The sequence below is a fragment of the Plasmodium vivax genome, chromosome 10 (genome assembly GCF_000002415.2).
Source record: "Plasmodium vivax chromosome 10, whole genome shotgun sequence".
In the NCBI taxonomy this organism is placed as follows: Eukaryota; Apicomplexa; class Aconoidasida; order Haemosporida; family Plasmodiidae; genus Plasmodium; species Plasmodium vivax.
In genome coordinates, this window is record NC_009915.1 from 1,271,634 (window position 1) to 1,285,252 (window position 13,619).

General features: G+C 41.0%; 6 protein-coding genes across 6 annotated transcripts, besides 4 other annotated features; 4 read left to right on the forward strand and 2 right to left on the reverse strand.

Moving 5' to 3' along the window:
• The first annotated feature begins 720 nt into the window (after positions 1-720).
• Positions 721-3,062, forward strand: PVX_097660 (4-diphosphocytidyl-2c-methyl-D-erythritol kinase (CMK), putative). Its single transcript, XM_001613142.1, has one exon. It carries the CDS (start codon positions 1,037-1,039, stop codon positions 2,558-2,560), a length of 1,524 nt encoding a protein of 507 aa, XP_001613192.1. The 5' UTR covers positions 721-1,036; the 3' UTR covers positions 2,561-3,062.
• Positions 1,711-1,740: a microsatellite.
• Positions 2,350-2,399: a microsatellite.
• A 69-nt stretch (positions 3,063-3,131) lies between the features above and the next one.
• Positions 3,132-4,501, reverse strand: PVX_097655 (50S ribosomal subunit protein L28, putative). Its single transcript, XM_001613141.1, has 5 exons — positions 4,452-4,501; positions 4,222-4,270; positions 3,979-4,091; positions 3,692-3,813; positions 3,132-3,550 (listed from the first exon to the last, which is right to left on the reverse strand). Exons 4-5 carry the CDS (start codon positions 3,796-3,798, stop codon positions 3,169-3,171), a joined length of 489 nt encoding a protein of 162 aa, XP_001613191.1. The 5' UTR covers positions 3,799-3,813; positions 3,979-4,091; positions 4,222-4,270; positions 4,452-4,501; the 3' UTR covers positions 3,132-3,168.
• A 1,325-nt stretch (positions 4,502-5,826) lies between these two features.
• Positions 5,827-6,160, forward strand: PVX_097650 (hypothetical protein, conserved; the record flags this gene model as incomplete). Its single annotated transcript, XM_001613140.1, has 2 exons — positions 5,827-5,880; positions 6,056-6,160. The coding sequence occupies 2 exons, from the start codon at positions 5,827-5,829 to the stop codon at positions 6,158-6,160; spliced, it is 159 nt and encodes a 52-aa protein (XP_001613190.1).
• Positions 6,161-7,017: 857 nt separating this feature from the next.
• PVX_097645 (hypothetical protein, conserved) lies at positions 7,018-7,978 on the reverse strand (the record flags this gene model as incomplete). Its single annotated transcript, XM_001613139.1, has 1 exon — positions 7,018-7,978. Exon 1 carries the CDS (start codon positions 7,549-7,551, stop codon positions 7,018-7,020), a length of 534 nt encoding a protein of 177 aa, XP_001613189.1. The 5' UTR covers positions 7,552-7,978.
• Positions 7,400-7,419: a microsatellite.
• Positions 7,979-8,584: 606 nt separating the features above from the next.
• Positions 8,585-9,827, forward strand: PVX_097640 (hypothetical protein, conserved; the record flags this gene model as incomplete). Its single annotated transcript, XM_001613138.1, has 2 exons — positions 8,585-9,107; positions 9,277-9,827. 2 exons carry the CDS (start codon positions 8,585-8,587, stop codon positions 9,825-9,827), a joined length of 1,074 nt encoding a protein of 357 aa, XP_001613188.1.
• Positions 9,828-10,102: 275 nt separating this feature from the next.
• PVX_097635 (hypothetical protein, conserved) lies at positions 10,103-13,448 on the forward strand (the record flags this gene model as incomplete). The annotated part of the gene is made up of 5 exons (XM_001613137.1): positions 10,103-10,991; positions 11,300-11,368; positions 11,510-11,785; positions 11,896-12,471; positions 12,673-13,448. The coding sequence occupies exons 1-5, from the start codon at positions 10,532-10,534 to the stop codon at positions 13,446-13,448; spliced, it is 2,157 nt and encodes a 718-aa protein (XP_001613187.1). The 5' UTR covers positions 10,103-10,531.
• Positions 12,208-12,227: a microsatellite.
• Positions 13,449-13,619: the final 171 nt, after the last annotated feature.

A 13,619-nucleotide genomic window follows, 5' to 3' on the forward strand; every position in this document is an offset into this window, starting at 1 on the left:
AAAAAGGGGACAAACGAGTGCACACACGAGGGCATACATTTGAAGCGCGTTGGAACTGATGTAGACCCCAGCTCCCGCAGTTTTCCCCGCCAAGGTGTACATACCATGCGCAGGTACTCCCTCACAAAAGTAGCCCCACTGCATTTACGCCCAAAGGGCAAAACAAATCTGATGTGTCAGAATGGCAAAGCAAACATGGGGGAATGCTAAAAGGTAGCCATTTCACGAAATAAAGCAATAAAAAAAATTCACACGTGTAGCAGAATGGGTTGCCCTTTTTTTTCTCATTTTGATGGATCCATTCAAGTGGCGTAATTTAAGCCATCTTCAATTTTAAAGGGGAAAGAATGGAAGCTATTCAGACGGTGGATACGTTCCCAATTGTAGAAAAAATTAAAAAAGTTTCTCCTCCAAAAGTGATGAGAGTTCCCTCTTGAAGGTGAAAAAGTCACCGCTTAACGATAAAAAGTGTCACATGTAGCACACGCATATATGTCACTCCAATTCATCATACCTTTCGTGAATCCATATCACTGGCAAGGCTAATAAGCGTCATCAGCCATGTCCCTCTGGTGTTCACCCACGTGTTCACTCGGTTATGATCATACACATAGGTGAGTAAAAAAAAAAAAAAAAAAAAAAAAACTCTGAATGGCGCTTAAAGAGGAATACCTGTGTGATACATTGAATCGGTTAAGGAGGCCCCCACCCCCTGCCACCGAAGTGACATCGAAAAATTGAAAAATGAAAAGGTGTTAACGAGACCATTTTGGAAACATCGTCGAAAAGAAAAAAAAAAAAAATAAACATATTAATGTACACGCATTAAACGCTTGCATATGCGGGAACACCATGACGAGCGTAGGAAGGGGATCCCCAAAATGCCAATAACTCATAGTGACAAAAAAATTCCTACGCGAGAATTCCGATCGTGTAAGAGGTTACCATTTCTTCTTTTTTTTTTTTGCAGTGGCAAAGGAGTGCAAAAAGCAACGCCCTGCATGGAGAGTAACCCACCTTCGGAACATACTGGAATATGAGATTTGGTTTAACCGTGAAAGGGGTCCTACTTCTATGTGTGCGTTTGCTTCATACAATTGTAGTCTCAAAAAATGTTTGCACTGAGCAAAGCCATTTTGTGAGAAAAAAGTACCACCAGTTGAGGGGTGTGTGTGTGCATTTCCTTCTTTCCACTCCACGTAACAATGTCGCTAGGGATAAATATGCTTTGAGGAGGGAATGGTCGTCTGCAAAATTGTGTAATCGTGCTAAGTGCAGCAAGAAGAGGCAGATAATGCAGGTCAGTTTCGGCAAAGGCAGTTTCCAACATGATGAGAGTACATTCCAAAGGGGAAACATCCTGAGCAATAAAAAAATGAAGTTAATAATTCGTCAGCTGAACAGGACCAAGTGGTACGACTTCAAATTTTTTTCCCCAGCAAAAGTTAATTTATTTTTAAGACTAAAGGAAAGAAAGGAAACCCACAATGAATTATCAACCCTAATGCATGCGATAAATTTAGGCGATGATATTTTTATAACTGCTTTGAGTACGGAGGAGCAGAAGAAGTTAACAGAGCTGCTGTTTCCGTGCCGGTCTGGCGATTTCTTAACCATACAGAAGGATGAAGAGCACGAGGGGGAGCACAAAAATGAGGAGATGACCCCAGGGGGGAAAGAAGAAGACACGAGATATTATTACAACCATTACCCACTAAATGATGATAACATAATTGCAAAGGTGTTGAGAAGATACAGAGAAGAACTAGACACACGGGACAATGTCAAATTTTTAATTCATGTGGTGAAGCGCACTCCCATTTTTAGTGGAATAGGTGGAGGGTCATCTAATGGAGCTTCCCTTTTTTATTTCTTGGAAAAGTATTACTACAGATATTTAAAATCAAATCAGTTAAGGAACGAATTTTTAAAAACTATAGGAAGCGATATATCCTTTTTTAGCAGCTCCGGTTTTGCCTACTGTACTGGCAAGGGCAATAATGTCATCGATTTGAGTGACGCCCAGGCAACCATCTCGGGGCGCAGAATATATATTTTTCAAATCAGCGAGGGACTCTCCTCTAGGACGGTCTATCAAAATGTTGATTATGGCCAGATAGTGCAGTATAACCCTGTGAGTTTGTTGAAACGGTTCATAGTTAACGGGGAGAGTTGCAATGCCGTCAAGCACGTGGAAGAAGCGGAGCGAAGTTATTTGAAGCGGTTCGTGCCGCTGGACGGGACATCTCTAATGAATAGCTTTGTAAACGACTTGGAACACTCTGCGTTTGCTTTGCTTAAGAAGGTGAAATGTTTGAAGGACCTTCTACTGAATCGAAGCCTTTTCGATGCCGTAACGATGAGTGGAAGCGGCTCCTCGTTATTTGCACTGACAAAAAAGAATATGAGTTTAGACGAGGAGAAGATGCAAATGAAAAATTTGATTAAGCAAGTTCGGGAAAAGTTGCGTGTACCTTTAAAGGTCTATCTGTGTAGCGCTTTGCGGAAGAAGGAGAACCTGTGGTATAGGCCGGGCCAACTCGCGGAGAGGGTGGCCTAGGGGTGGCGGTGTGGTGTCCGCTCTTCTCCGCGCATGCACGGGGAAGTGTGTGTACTGCAGTGTACGTATGTACATGCCCATTGGTACGTACACTCCGGTTAATAATTTTTTTTTTTTTTTTTTAATGCCAAATGGGATTCGTTCGGTTTGGTAAAAACTACTGCAAACGGTCGTGATACCTGTTTGCCCTCCCTTTTTTAAAGCTACTTGTCAGCATAGTTGTGGCCATACAGCTGGCATTTTTTTCGAGCGGGCAGTACAAACGCACCAGCGTCTTTTTGCCCTTCCCAGGAAAACGCACATATGGGTGCAAGTACCTTTATGTGCATCCTACGTATGGTCCATTTGGATGCTTCCCCAAAATGCTCACATTTTAAATTAAATCACTGTCCAATTTGGTAGGCACATTTTTTCTGGTGCCCCCTTAAATTGGCTCATCAAATGAGGCCCCAATAGGTATCCCCTTCTGTTTGTAGGCACCCCTTTCCCCCTATTTGTTCCTATTTTTTTGGTCTGAAAAAGGGGGCCATTAAACTTCCGCTGCCCCCTACGGAATGACTATTTTTACGCGTTCGATCTACGGGAACCAACTTCGTGGCCACGATTTGTCACTTATTCTTCTTGTCTAAATTGAGATTTTTCAAAATTTCATTCGCATCTTCATGCACTTGGGGTGCTCTCTGATTGAATGCGTCATTTTGTGCGGAAGCGAATTCGTCAGTTTTCTTTTTCTTTCTTCTGGGGGAACGACCAGCATCATATTTCTTCTTGCTTAAGTCCAAGTTAAATTTTTTACAGCAGTAACCCAGGCCATATTTTTTTATAGTCTTCAATCCTCTTGCACTGACTCTTAGCTTAACAAATCGGTCCTCTTCTTCAAAGTAAATTCGCTTCCTCAATAAATTTACCCTCTGCTTTCTGTGCGTTTTGACGCCTGACTTGGAGATTTTACGCGCATTCCAGTTGTCCATTTTGCCCAGTATCATGCATCTTTGCGTTTGATGGGGGGAGTAAAAAAAGGGGAAAAGGGGGAAAACACTCGAATGAATCTTTGAAGCACTCAAAAAATGTTGATTTTATCTAAAGTGCGCACTTTTGCGATTTTTTTTTTTTAATTTTCGCTCTCGTTACCTCCTTGCGGGGAGCTTTATTTCTTTATGGGGCAGCATGGTGACTTTGTTTATTCGCTTCCTGCCATCTAGTCCGTGGTGCCTCCTGGCTGTCGAGGGTCCAGTCATTCGGTACTTTCGGAGCTGCGCAAAGTTGGCACAAGGAGTAAACTCATTAGCATGAAGCTCACATCGTCTCGATGATATGAAAAAATGCATTAACTGGTAAATTCACCACTTGGGAGTAATCTACATTGCGAGATATGCCCCACAATGTGATACTACCCAAGGGGAGTAATTTTCACTTACGGCTAATGCTTCCTTATGTCTTTTTTTCGTGAATAGGCAAAAGTTTGTCCCATGTAACCTTTTGTTCAATGTGCAATTTTTAAATATGTCACTTTTTTTGATTAGCGGTTTGACTGTTAAAGGTGGGGGTTAAAAAAAAAAAAAAAAAAAATGTGGCTACACAAACAGCCATTTGTGTTTACACTTGGTATTTTTTTTTTTTTTTTTCTGCTACAATTCACTTTTCCGCTTTTGTTTCCATACCGTAAAAAGACTTTTGAAAGTTTATTCTGTTTTCATCTTTTTTGTGAATCTACAAAAAAGGGGAGAGATGGTTAAATTGGTTGTGTTATAACTCGGCTTTATTTACACCACAGTGGGTTATTCTCGGCAGGCCTTCTTCCGTCGTGCTTATAGGCCGCTCTCTGGGGGGAAGCACACACATACATAATACACGTACATACATGCATGTCCTCCCACATGGACAAACTTACAACTGTCGAAACGCCCAAGAGGAGAAGAGAATTCAAGTGGATTATTACGTAAAAAATTATATACACATTTCTTGCTAAGCTGTATATTTTATTTTTACATTTACTTTGCATTATTTTCCTTTTTTAATAAATTAACGACGTTTCTTGTGGCATGTAGGGGGGAGAAAATTAAGTGAAACCACACACACAAAAAAAAAAAAAAAAATGTGGCTACACAATAATCTTGCAATTTTGAAACATCAACGTCATTTTGTAAAATGGGCAAAAAATGTATATAAATGAACACGTAAAGTTTGATGGTACATTTACATGTTAGCCTTTCTTCAAATATGCTACGTATCCATTTGTGAACGTGCTGGAAATGGCCAAATTTTGCAAACTACGAGTATTGCATTGCCTACCCATTTGCAGTAAAAATGTTCCCAGTTTGCCTCTGAACTTAACACCAAAGCGGAGGGAGGGAAGAAGGGAAAAAAAAAAAAAATAAAAAATAAATAAAAAAAAAAAAAAAGATAGCAAAACTGCTTAAGGAAAAAAACAAAATGAAAACAAACGAGCATAATAAACATGAATGTCGCAATTCTGGAATACACCTTTTCGTATATTCTTTTTTTTTTTTACCTCCTAAGCTCCATTCAGTTTGCCATTTGCATTTTACTTGCCGCTAACGTGATATCTGTGTCACATTTGTGCCTTACCATTTTCTTTTTTAATTTTCGTCTCCTTAATGAGGAGTTTTTATTCAAATTATTGATTCCCCTGTTGGTAACACTTTTTCTTTTTTTTATGAGCCTCTTTTTGCTGCTAATATTTGTAGTTGCCGTTTTGTTTATTTTCCTGGGAATGCCTTTTTATTAAATTTTTTTTTTAAATCATACGAGGTATAAGTCGAACAAATCGAACAGTTAACTGGGGAACCTTCCTATGTGTAATGCAGCGTGGCCCGCTTGGTACCACCTCGTTTTGACCCAGTTTGAACGACTGTGCTTTTTCTGCAAGTAGCATTTTTATGTTTTAGTTAGTCCTCCTTTCACGCGAAAAAGTGCTTTCCTCCTTTGAAGGTTAAATTTAAGTTTTACTGGAGCAGCCCATTTCTCACCTGCCCTGACCAGAGGGATACTCGCCCCGCTTAAGCGTCACATTTTTGCAGAAAAAACCTTTGCCAGTTGAAATATTCCCCAAGCATGCCACCTCGAAAGCATAATGAAGAAAAACGCTACTTTAAAAAATATATTTTTTACCCCTCTTTAAAATTTCCTTACTTAGGGCATATTTTTTCGCCTTAAAAAAAGTATTTTTTTTTTTTTTTATTGCCTCTCCATATCAACCATTTTTGAAGCCAAAAATAAGAGGAAGAATGGACAGCCAACGCAGCATGGAAGACGCCCAAAACGCCCTGGGGATGATGATATACCAGATACTGAACAATGTAATTATTTTATTTTTTTTTATCCCCACATGAGAGTGCTTCTTTTGGTTTTTGCTCAACCAATTTGGAGAAGCGTGTATAATATGCCAAGTTTGTCTTTTTTTTTTTTCCACACGTATAGTCACGAAGAAATATATGTTTTTTAATGCGTCTTTTTCTTTCCCTCCCCTTTTAGCAAGTGCGAAAAACGTGCTTCGAGAAATGCTTTGGTCAGAAATTTTCCGAGCAAATGGGGAAGAATGAGCAGATCTGTTTGGCCAAATGCATGGACCGAATGTGAGTGCAGTTCTGTGTCGTGCGTATATGCATATGTGCACGCCGCTGCGGAGGTTACACGCAAGAGTGAAATGAGGCAGCGGGGGATTATTTCAAATTACGTCGAATTCTTTGCATATATGTTTTGTATATATTTCCTTTTTACGCCCATTTTTTTTACCCCCTTCTTGGCGCAGGTACGAAGCCCACACTATTGTGACGAAGGCTTCCACAGAAATTGCGCAGAATTTAAGCGTCGACTCGAATTTTTAATTAAAAACTACATGCGAAGATTTGTCTTTTTTTTTTTATAAATTTGTTATGTACCATATAGTGCGAATTGTTTTTGCGTTTCCACTTTTTTTTTTTTTTTTTCTCCCAAATTAGCCTTTTAAAAAGGTTAAAAATTGCAAATGTGTAACTAACCATCGTAAATACAGATGGATGACCAAAAATGGACAAAAAAAAAATGGACGACATGGGATGGCTAGGGACAGGCTGAAATGAAAAATTTTCCCACCATGTCAAAGCGGCCATCATTAGGTGTAATAAGCGGGGATGAATCGTTAAAAGGTTAAAAAAAGGGGGCGCATCGGTTGGTCCCCATTTTTGCTATTTTGGCTATTTTGACCATTTTCAGCTTTCGCCATGTACACAGTGCGGAGCAGCAAAGGTTAATCTAGAAAAAAGGGCTGAAGGGTGAAATAAAATAATTTCCCCCTTGGGAATATATCAAATGGGAGGGGATCCCAAGTTATGATAACATTGGGGCAGTTTTTCCCCCCATGATCCGCATTTTCGACGAAGTGATTTCATTTCACCATTTAAGTGTGTTCATATTTTTCGGACAAAATAACGTGCCCTCTAGTACGTACGAACGTATTACGGCGTTAGATAAACCGAGCAGGAACAACTCTGGCACGCGTAGATAACGTAATACTCGCAATATAAATTTTCCGAGAAGAGAAAAAAGTCCCCACAACGGCAAAAATAAATGTAGGCATTTTCCTCGCCAATATATTGCAGGTCCACCTTTTTTATGTTCAGGGCGTTTTCGTACTTTTCGGATTTGCTGCCATGTTGGATGTCCTTCAGAATTTGTTCATACGCCCAAACCAGGGTGACGAAGTCGATGTTGTCTTTTTTGGCGGTACTATTGTCAGCCTTTTTGGCCGTATTTTTGTCCTCTTTTTTATCCCCTTTATTTTGTTCGCTTATTGGGGTAATTCCCGCAGTAGTGTTTGTATCGACCCCATTTTCTGCATTCCCCTCGCGTTCCCTATTTAGGTGATGCTTCAGCTTATCCGGGTGGTAAATTATGGCCAACTTTTTAAATTGCCTCTTCGCCGTTTCTATGTTGCAGTCTGGTTCTACGTTCAAAATGGAGTAGGGGTTAATGCTTGGCGCATTTTCCATTTTGCTTTCGTATCAGTGTGCTTTCTTTTTTTGCGCTACATAGGGGGGGAAATTCCTTCATGTGTAAGGACGAGTAGGGCGTTTAATTTGGTTAAATTTATCTGATAGCTCGTTTACTTAGGGGGGCGCTGGTTTGGGGTTCCTTCAGCAGTCAGTTTTTGTCATTTTGTGCTGTTTCGTCAGGATAAGCAGTTAGCAGTTAGCAGCGTAGTGGAATCTTTCTTCTCTCTTTGCTTCGCTTTCTTCGCTTTATTTTTGGCCCAATGGGGGAGCAGGCGTTCCCTCATTTTTGCGCCTGTTTGCTTCCCCCCTGGGGTGTGACAGATGGGGTTCACTTCAGTGTTTGTTTCATCTGCTCGCTCCCCCGCCGTTCGGCCCACCAGCTTACTCATTCGTCATTTCACTGGGCTCACGTCTCAATTGTTACATCTCTCCCTTCTCTTAATTTGTTCCTTCTGGTGCATCACTTTAGCTGCTGCGTTTTTGCGAGTGCAACAGTTTAGCAGCGTCGCGTGGTTAAAAAATGCACGGGTGGTACGTAAATTCGCGCGTGTGCAATTATGGCTCATCCATTTTGGTTACCCCTAAATAGTCACGTTTTTTTTTCGCCCCCTTTTTGGCGCTTCAAATGTTTCGTCATATTTCGTTAATGTGCCTCTCTGTAAGGAATATATTTTTTCTCTCTCGCGAAGAAGTCGCAAAGGGACAAACCAGCCGAGGGGGAGAAACTCTGCACGTTTATGCCATCGTAAAATTGTTTTCCCTCTTTTGTGGGAGAAGCAGACCTCCCTGAAAGTGAGCCATTACACAGAACGAGGGTTTGCATTACGTGGGCACATCTGAAGTAGTGACTGTGCACCTCTACAAGGGAGAGTATGTAGATGTTAATGCAAAATGGGGGATCATTAAATTATCAATTAGGTAGTTATGCGACTTGAGTAGACCATCAGCTGCTCACCGAATGTTTCACCGCCCATGTGTAGTTACCCCTTTTGAGAGTTACCCATAAATCGCCCCCCTCAGTGTAGAGAGCATGATCCGGTTCAGTCGGCAGCAACTGGGTGGAGGAGTGGGAAGACGGCTGTGCATGCCAATTTACAGCGGAAGCAGCGACAGCGCTTTTAAGGATAAATATTTTGTTTTAAAAAAAATAAATCATAAATATGAAAATGTTTTGCTCTTTGGGGATGTTAACAAGTTGAGGGACACAGCAGTGGAGCTTATAAAAGGCATTTCCTCATCAGGTGATAACAGGGACGACGCGTATGCAAATTTGAAAATAAGAAGATATATAAGTCGCGAGGAGAAGAAGGCGAGAGAGTTAGAGGATGACGTGGAAGGGGACCTTGGCAGCGCTGCGGATAATAATCACTTAATGTGCAGCAATGCGGGTGTTGTGCAAAATGCCCCTTCCAAGGGTAGGAACCCCGAAATGGCGAAGAAATTGTCCTTTTGGCAGATATACAGCATGCGGGTTAAAAAAAGCCTCCACCTGCTTCGCCCCCACGATTTTTCCCTAATTCTTCAGTCCTTCCATTTGTACAACAAGGACACAGGTGGGTTTCGCGCGGGGAAAGTGCGCAGACGGATGGGTGTAGACGAATGTGCCTACCATGTTGGTGATGCTAAGTAGGCTTTTCCGTTTCGTATAACGGCTCCGCCATTGTCCGTCCTCATTTCACTCATTTTTCCGTTACGTAATTCTGTTCCGCTTCCTCCCCGTAGGGGTCTACGTGTCAAGCGTGAAACACATTGAGAGCCAAATTCCAGAGATGAACGGAGTCTCCTTTGTTATCATTTTAAACATTTTAAGTGCGAGGTTGAAAAAAAATAACTACAACGATTTTTTCAAAAAAATGATGAATTATTTGCCAAATGTTATGTACGAACTGAACATACGAGACATGAACAACATCCTGAGTTGTTTCCACAATTTAGAATTAAGTGACACAAGAATATGTGACATTTTTTATCAGAAAATTTTATCAAATTTGAACAGAGTGGAAGACACATTCACCTTGTCATCTGTGTGTTACATTTTTTACAAATACGACTTTGAAAATCGGCATTTTTTTGAGTGCCTCAAGAGAAGGGGGTTACTTTTGCTGGACAATTTTGACGCGGGGCAGTTTTACAAATTTGTTTTTTCGCTACATGGTAAGAATATTTGTTTGAAAGAAATAATCGATAAGAAGAAAAATGACGTGTTCGCTTTTCTGCCTGACTATAATGATGAGCAGAGATTATTTATGGGTGAAATTTTTGGCATAAAATGAAGGGCAGTCGTTCTCCCTACCACGCTGCGAAATCCGCGAGTCGTTATTTTTGACTTGTCACATGTGAAAGTTTTTTTTTTTTTTTTCATTTTTTTTTTGTCCCCTTTGCTAACTCTTTTAAGCAATGTATAAAATTACCCACGTAACGTTTGGAAATAATTTATTTGTCTACTTTTGGGTCCAAAGCAGGCCGAAAAATTGGAACATAAATGGGGGAATACTAATTGTGCGCGGAGGGATCCGAAGGGTTATGTAGAGGGGCAAATGCCGTAGGTACATTTGGGCAGTTCCAACAAGGGGAAAAAATACGGGCACGGAGGAACGTATGCATATGCGCATGTGTTTATTTGTGGAAAGAAAATTGGTATTTTCCCCCGTTGTGACCTCTTTCCCATTTTGCCTCTTCGCTGCCGCAATGAAGGCATGTCGCCCTTTAGTCACCACAGGGGGAAAAAAACATATATTTATATACGCATATATGCATGGGTACACGTAAGGCGCCTTTTGTGCTTCTTCCCCCCGTGCGTGACTAGCCAAATGGCACATGGGTAGGCGAACTCTACGCAGCTTCACCCCATTATGTGCAAAGTTTCCCACGTTTCGTAAAATTATGGAACATTTTTTTTTCCACCCCCTTCGATCAATTTAACTAAATAAACACAACTTTAAAGAGTGCCCCCAAGGGGATAGAAAAAAAAAAAAAAATGGGCCACAAAATAGACATTTTTTTATACATTTGCAAAACGGAAAACGAAGCAAAGGTTAAGAAAGATGTCGTGAAGAGACTCATCCCGACGAAAAGGAAGTTCACAAGGGAGGTAGTGGTCAAGTACGTTTTGCACAACTGTAAAACGAAAAACAATTTAGTAAAAAAAAAATGGAGCATAAGTTACATGCTGAATAAGACCAAGGATAGGCGCAAAAGGGGGAGGAAGGGGGAGCAGCTCGAAAGGAAGCAGCTAGGAAAAAGGCAGCTCGACGAAGTTACTCTTCAACGTGGCGAAGTTACGGACGAACAGAAGACTGAAAATTCATCTCAAAATGGTTCGCATCATCTTGTGCGTCGAAAAAGTTGCGCTAAAAATTCGGGTGCTTACAAAAAACTGCTCAACAGAATACTCCGCAATGTGAGAAGTGGCCAGAGCACGACGGTCATAAATACAGGTAAGGCTACTAACTTGTGATGGTGGATAATAGGTGTGCGCTTTGGTATATATAGATAGGTGCCCAACTGGAGGTGCACAAATGTGCGTCACGCGCACTGCATAGAGATGTATTTTGGAGTAGCCCTCCAGAACGGACTGCAATTATGCAAGCAAAGGCTCTTTTTAAGCTTCCTCCTTTAGTTGTCTATTTTTTTCCTGGAACTATGCCTTTATATGTGCATGGGACCATGCGTACATTTATTTTATTTTTTTATTCTCCCTCTTGATGACTTCTCATTCGAAATGTGCGGCTTTAATTTTTCTAAGGGGTAGACACGCAGAAGAGGGAGAAAAATGTCTTCTTCTATGGACACCTGTATAGGAGATACCTAAGGGGTAAACAAATGCATAGACTTTTCGATGCCGCGCTGCTCACCATCTATGCGTGTACATATGCTGCCACGTAAAGGGGCGAAATCGCAGTGCCTTTATGCCAAGCAGAGAGGAAAAAAAAACTCAAAAGGTTACCATTTGTAGACAGCGGAAATGCGTTGGAAAAAGAGGAAACGCCCAGCGGTGTTACTAGCGAAAAGAGTGAAGAAGCAGCCTCGGAGGGGGAAATAAAGAAGGACAAGATGCAGATGAAGAAGACGAAGAACGAATCGCACAAAGGTTGCCGTGACCCCTGTGGTCGCGCGAAGAGAAGACGGGAGGACCACACTCAAAGCGCCAATTTTGAGGAATGTTTAAAAAAAAAAAAAGGACTCATTTTGGATATATACGATTGGATTGTTAGCACGAATAGTGAAGAAGGTGAAGCTGCAAAAAAAAAAACGATTTATTCTTATAAATTCGCTTCACAAAAATGAAGGCTGTTTTTTTCCCGCTCTTTTAGGCAATACATAAATTTTTCCCCCTTGCAGATATGAAAATATCAATTTCGTCTTGGACTTACAAAAACTGTAAAATAATGGATATGCTAAAAAAAAAAAGATGTAGTGAGGATAAGAATCGCGCAAGTGGAAGGAAAGGCGGTAGGAAGACCCCCCCCTTTTGCCACAGATGTTTTATAAAAAAATCTTTTGACAACCCCAATTTTGAGGATCCCCAATGCTGCAAGGAATTGCCCATAAAAAGACCCATACAAAATGGCGAGCATTTGACCAGATGCCTTAAACGTATAATAAAGAGGTGCAGAAAATTTTTTGGCCCATCAAAGAAGGGAATCACTAATGTGTGCTTTGTTTTTAAATATAAAATTAGAGTAGACGGCCGAGACAGTTGTGTGTACTTAGTTAATTTTCCCCTTTGCAACGTTCAGAAAAATAAAATTTTCCACAACAGTAATAGTGAAAAGTCGCTGCTATTTTTGTTCAATAAGAAGATTTTAAAATGGGTTAGAAGTGTTAGTGATTACTCCAGTTTTGTGTTTCCCTTTAATAACGCGAAGGGGTGCCAGAGGGCCCTCAAATTGAAGAAGAAAATGGTTTATTTTGTGAGTCAGGGGGAAGGGGTGCGAGGAGTGAAGAAAGCCCAGACTACGCGGGGAAGCACACGGGGTGGGAGCCCATCGGGGGATAAGCGAAGAAGTCTAATTGGCGAAAGCGCGGCGGAAGTGTGCCACCAGCGTGGGAGTACCGCTACTACTGCTGCAGCCACTGCTGCCGCTACTTCTACTACTATTGATGCTACCCCCCCAGGGGATGGAGCCCCAAAAGAGGAGAACGACCCCTCCGAGAAAACCGGCACGAAGGAAGAAACAGAGCCCACAGGGGTAATAACCCCATTTAGGAAGCATAAAAAAAAGGACATCATCTTCCACATGCATCTTTTCGAATTGCTCATTAGACTTATATTTGAAAACACGAAAACGTATTTTACCTTTTTCATCACCGAGTTGACGCACGATGGGGAATTCTATAAAAATGTGTACTACCTAAATTTGAGCCAAATTGTTAACGTGCGGATGAAGCAAAGAGGGAAGAAGAACACAGCACGAGGGGGAGACACCAGTAGTGAGCTACACAATCTGATGAAACAGAACGACCAGTGCAAACATATGATAAGCGAAAGAGACAACACTATACGGATGTTACAAAATGAGGTAAGAGAGAAAAAAAACGAAGTGTCAGAGCTGGAGGATCAACTCTCAAAGTATAAAAAAGACCATCTGGATAAGCTAAAAATTATAGAAAATTTGAAGAGCAAAATGTTAAAAAAGGAGAGTACCAACCAGAAGGAAAATAATGCAAATGAGCAGATGGTGAAAAATGCTAATTATGTAAAAAAATTGTATAATGAAAATAATTTATTAAAAGAAAAAATTAAAAAATTGAATGAGTCGATTAGGAAAGACGGGGCTTCTTCACAGTCGGTTGGAAGATTTGCTGACAGCAAGGAGAGTGGCATGACCAACCTGCTGGCAAATAACCAGGTTAACGCGCAGTGCTCACTGGATAGAAAAATGTCAAAATGATGCAGCTGATGTGGCATACAATTAGTAAACTGGCTGCTCAACCTTTTGACGTTTCCCTCAGAGCACAAAGGACAAGGAGGAGAAAAATGAAAAGTTAAATTTTTTTCTGAAGGCCTTTTTGGACACCGAGCAGAAGTTATATGTAAGGCGAGTCGGTTGCGCAAGTTTGGC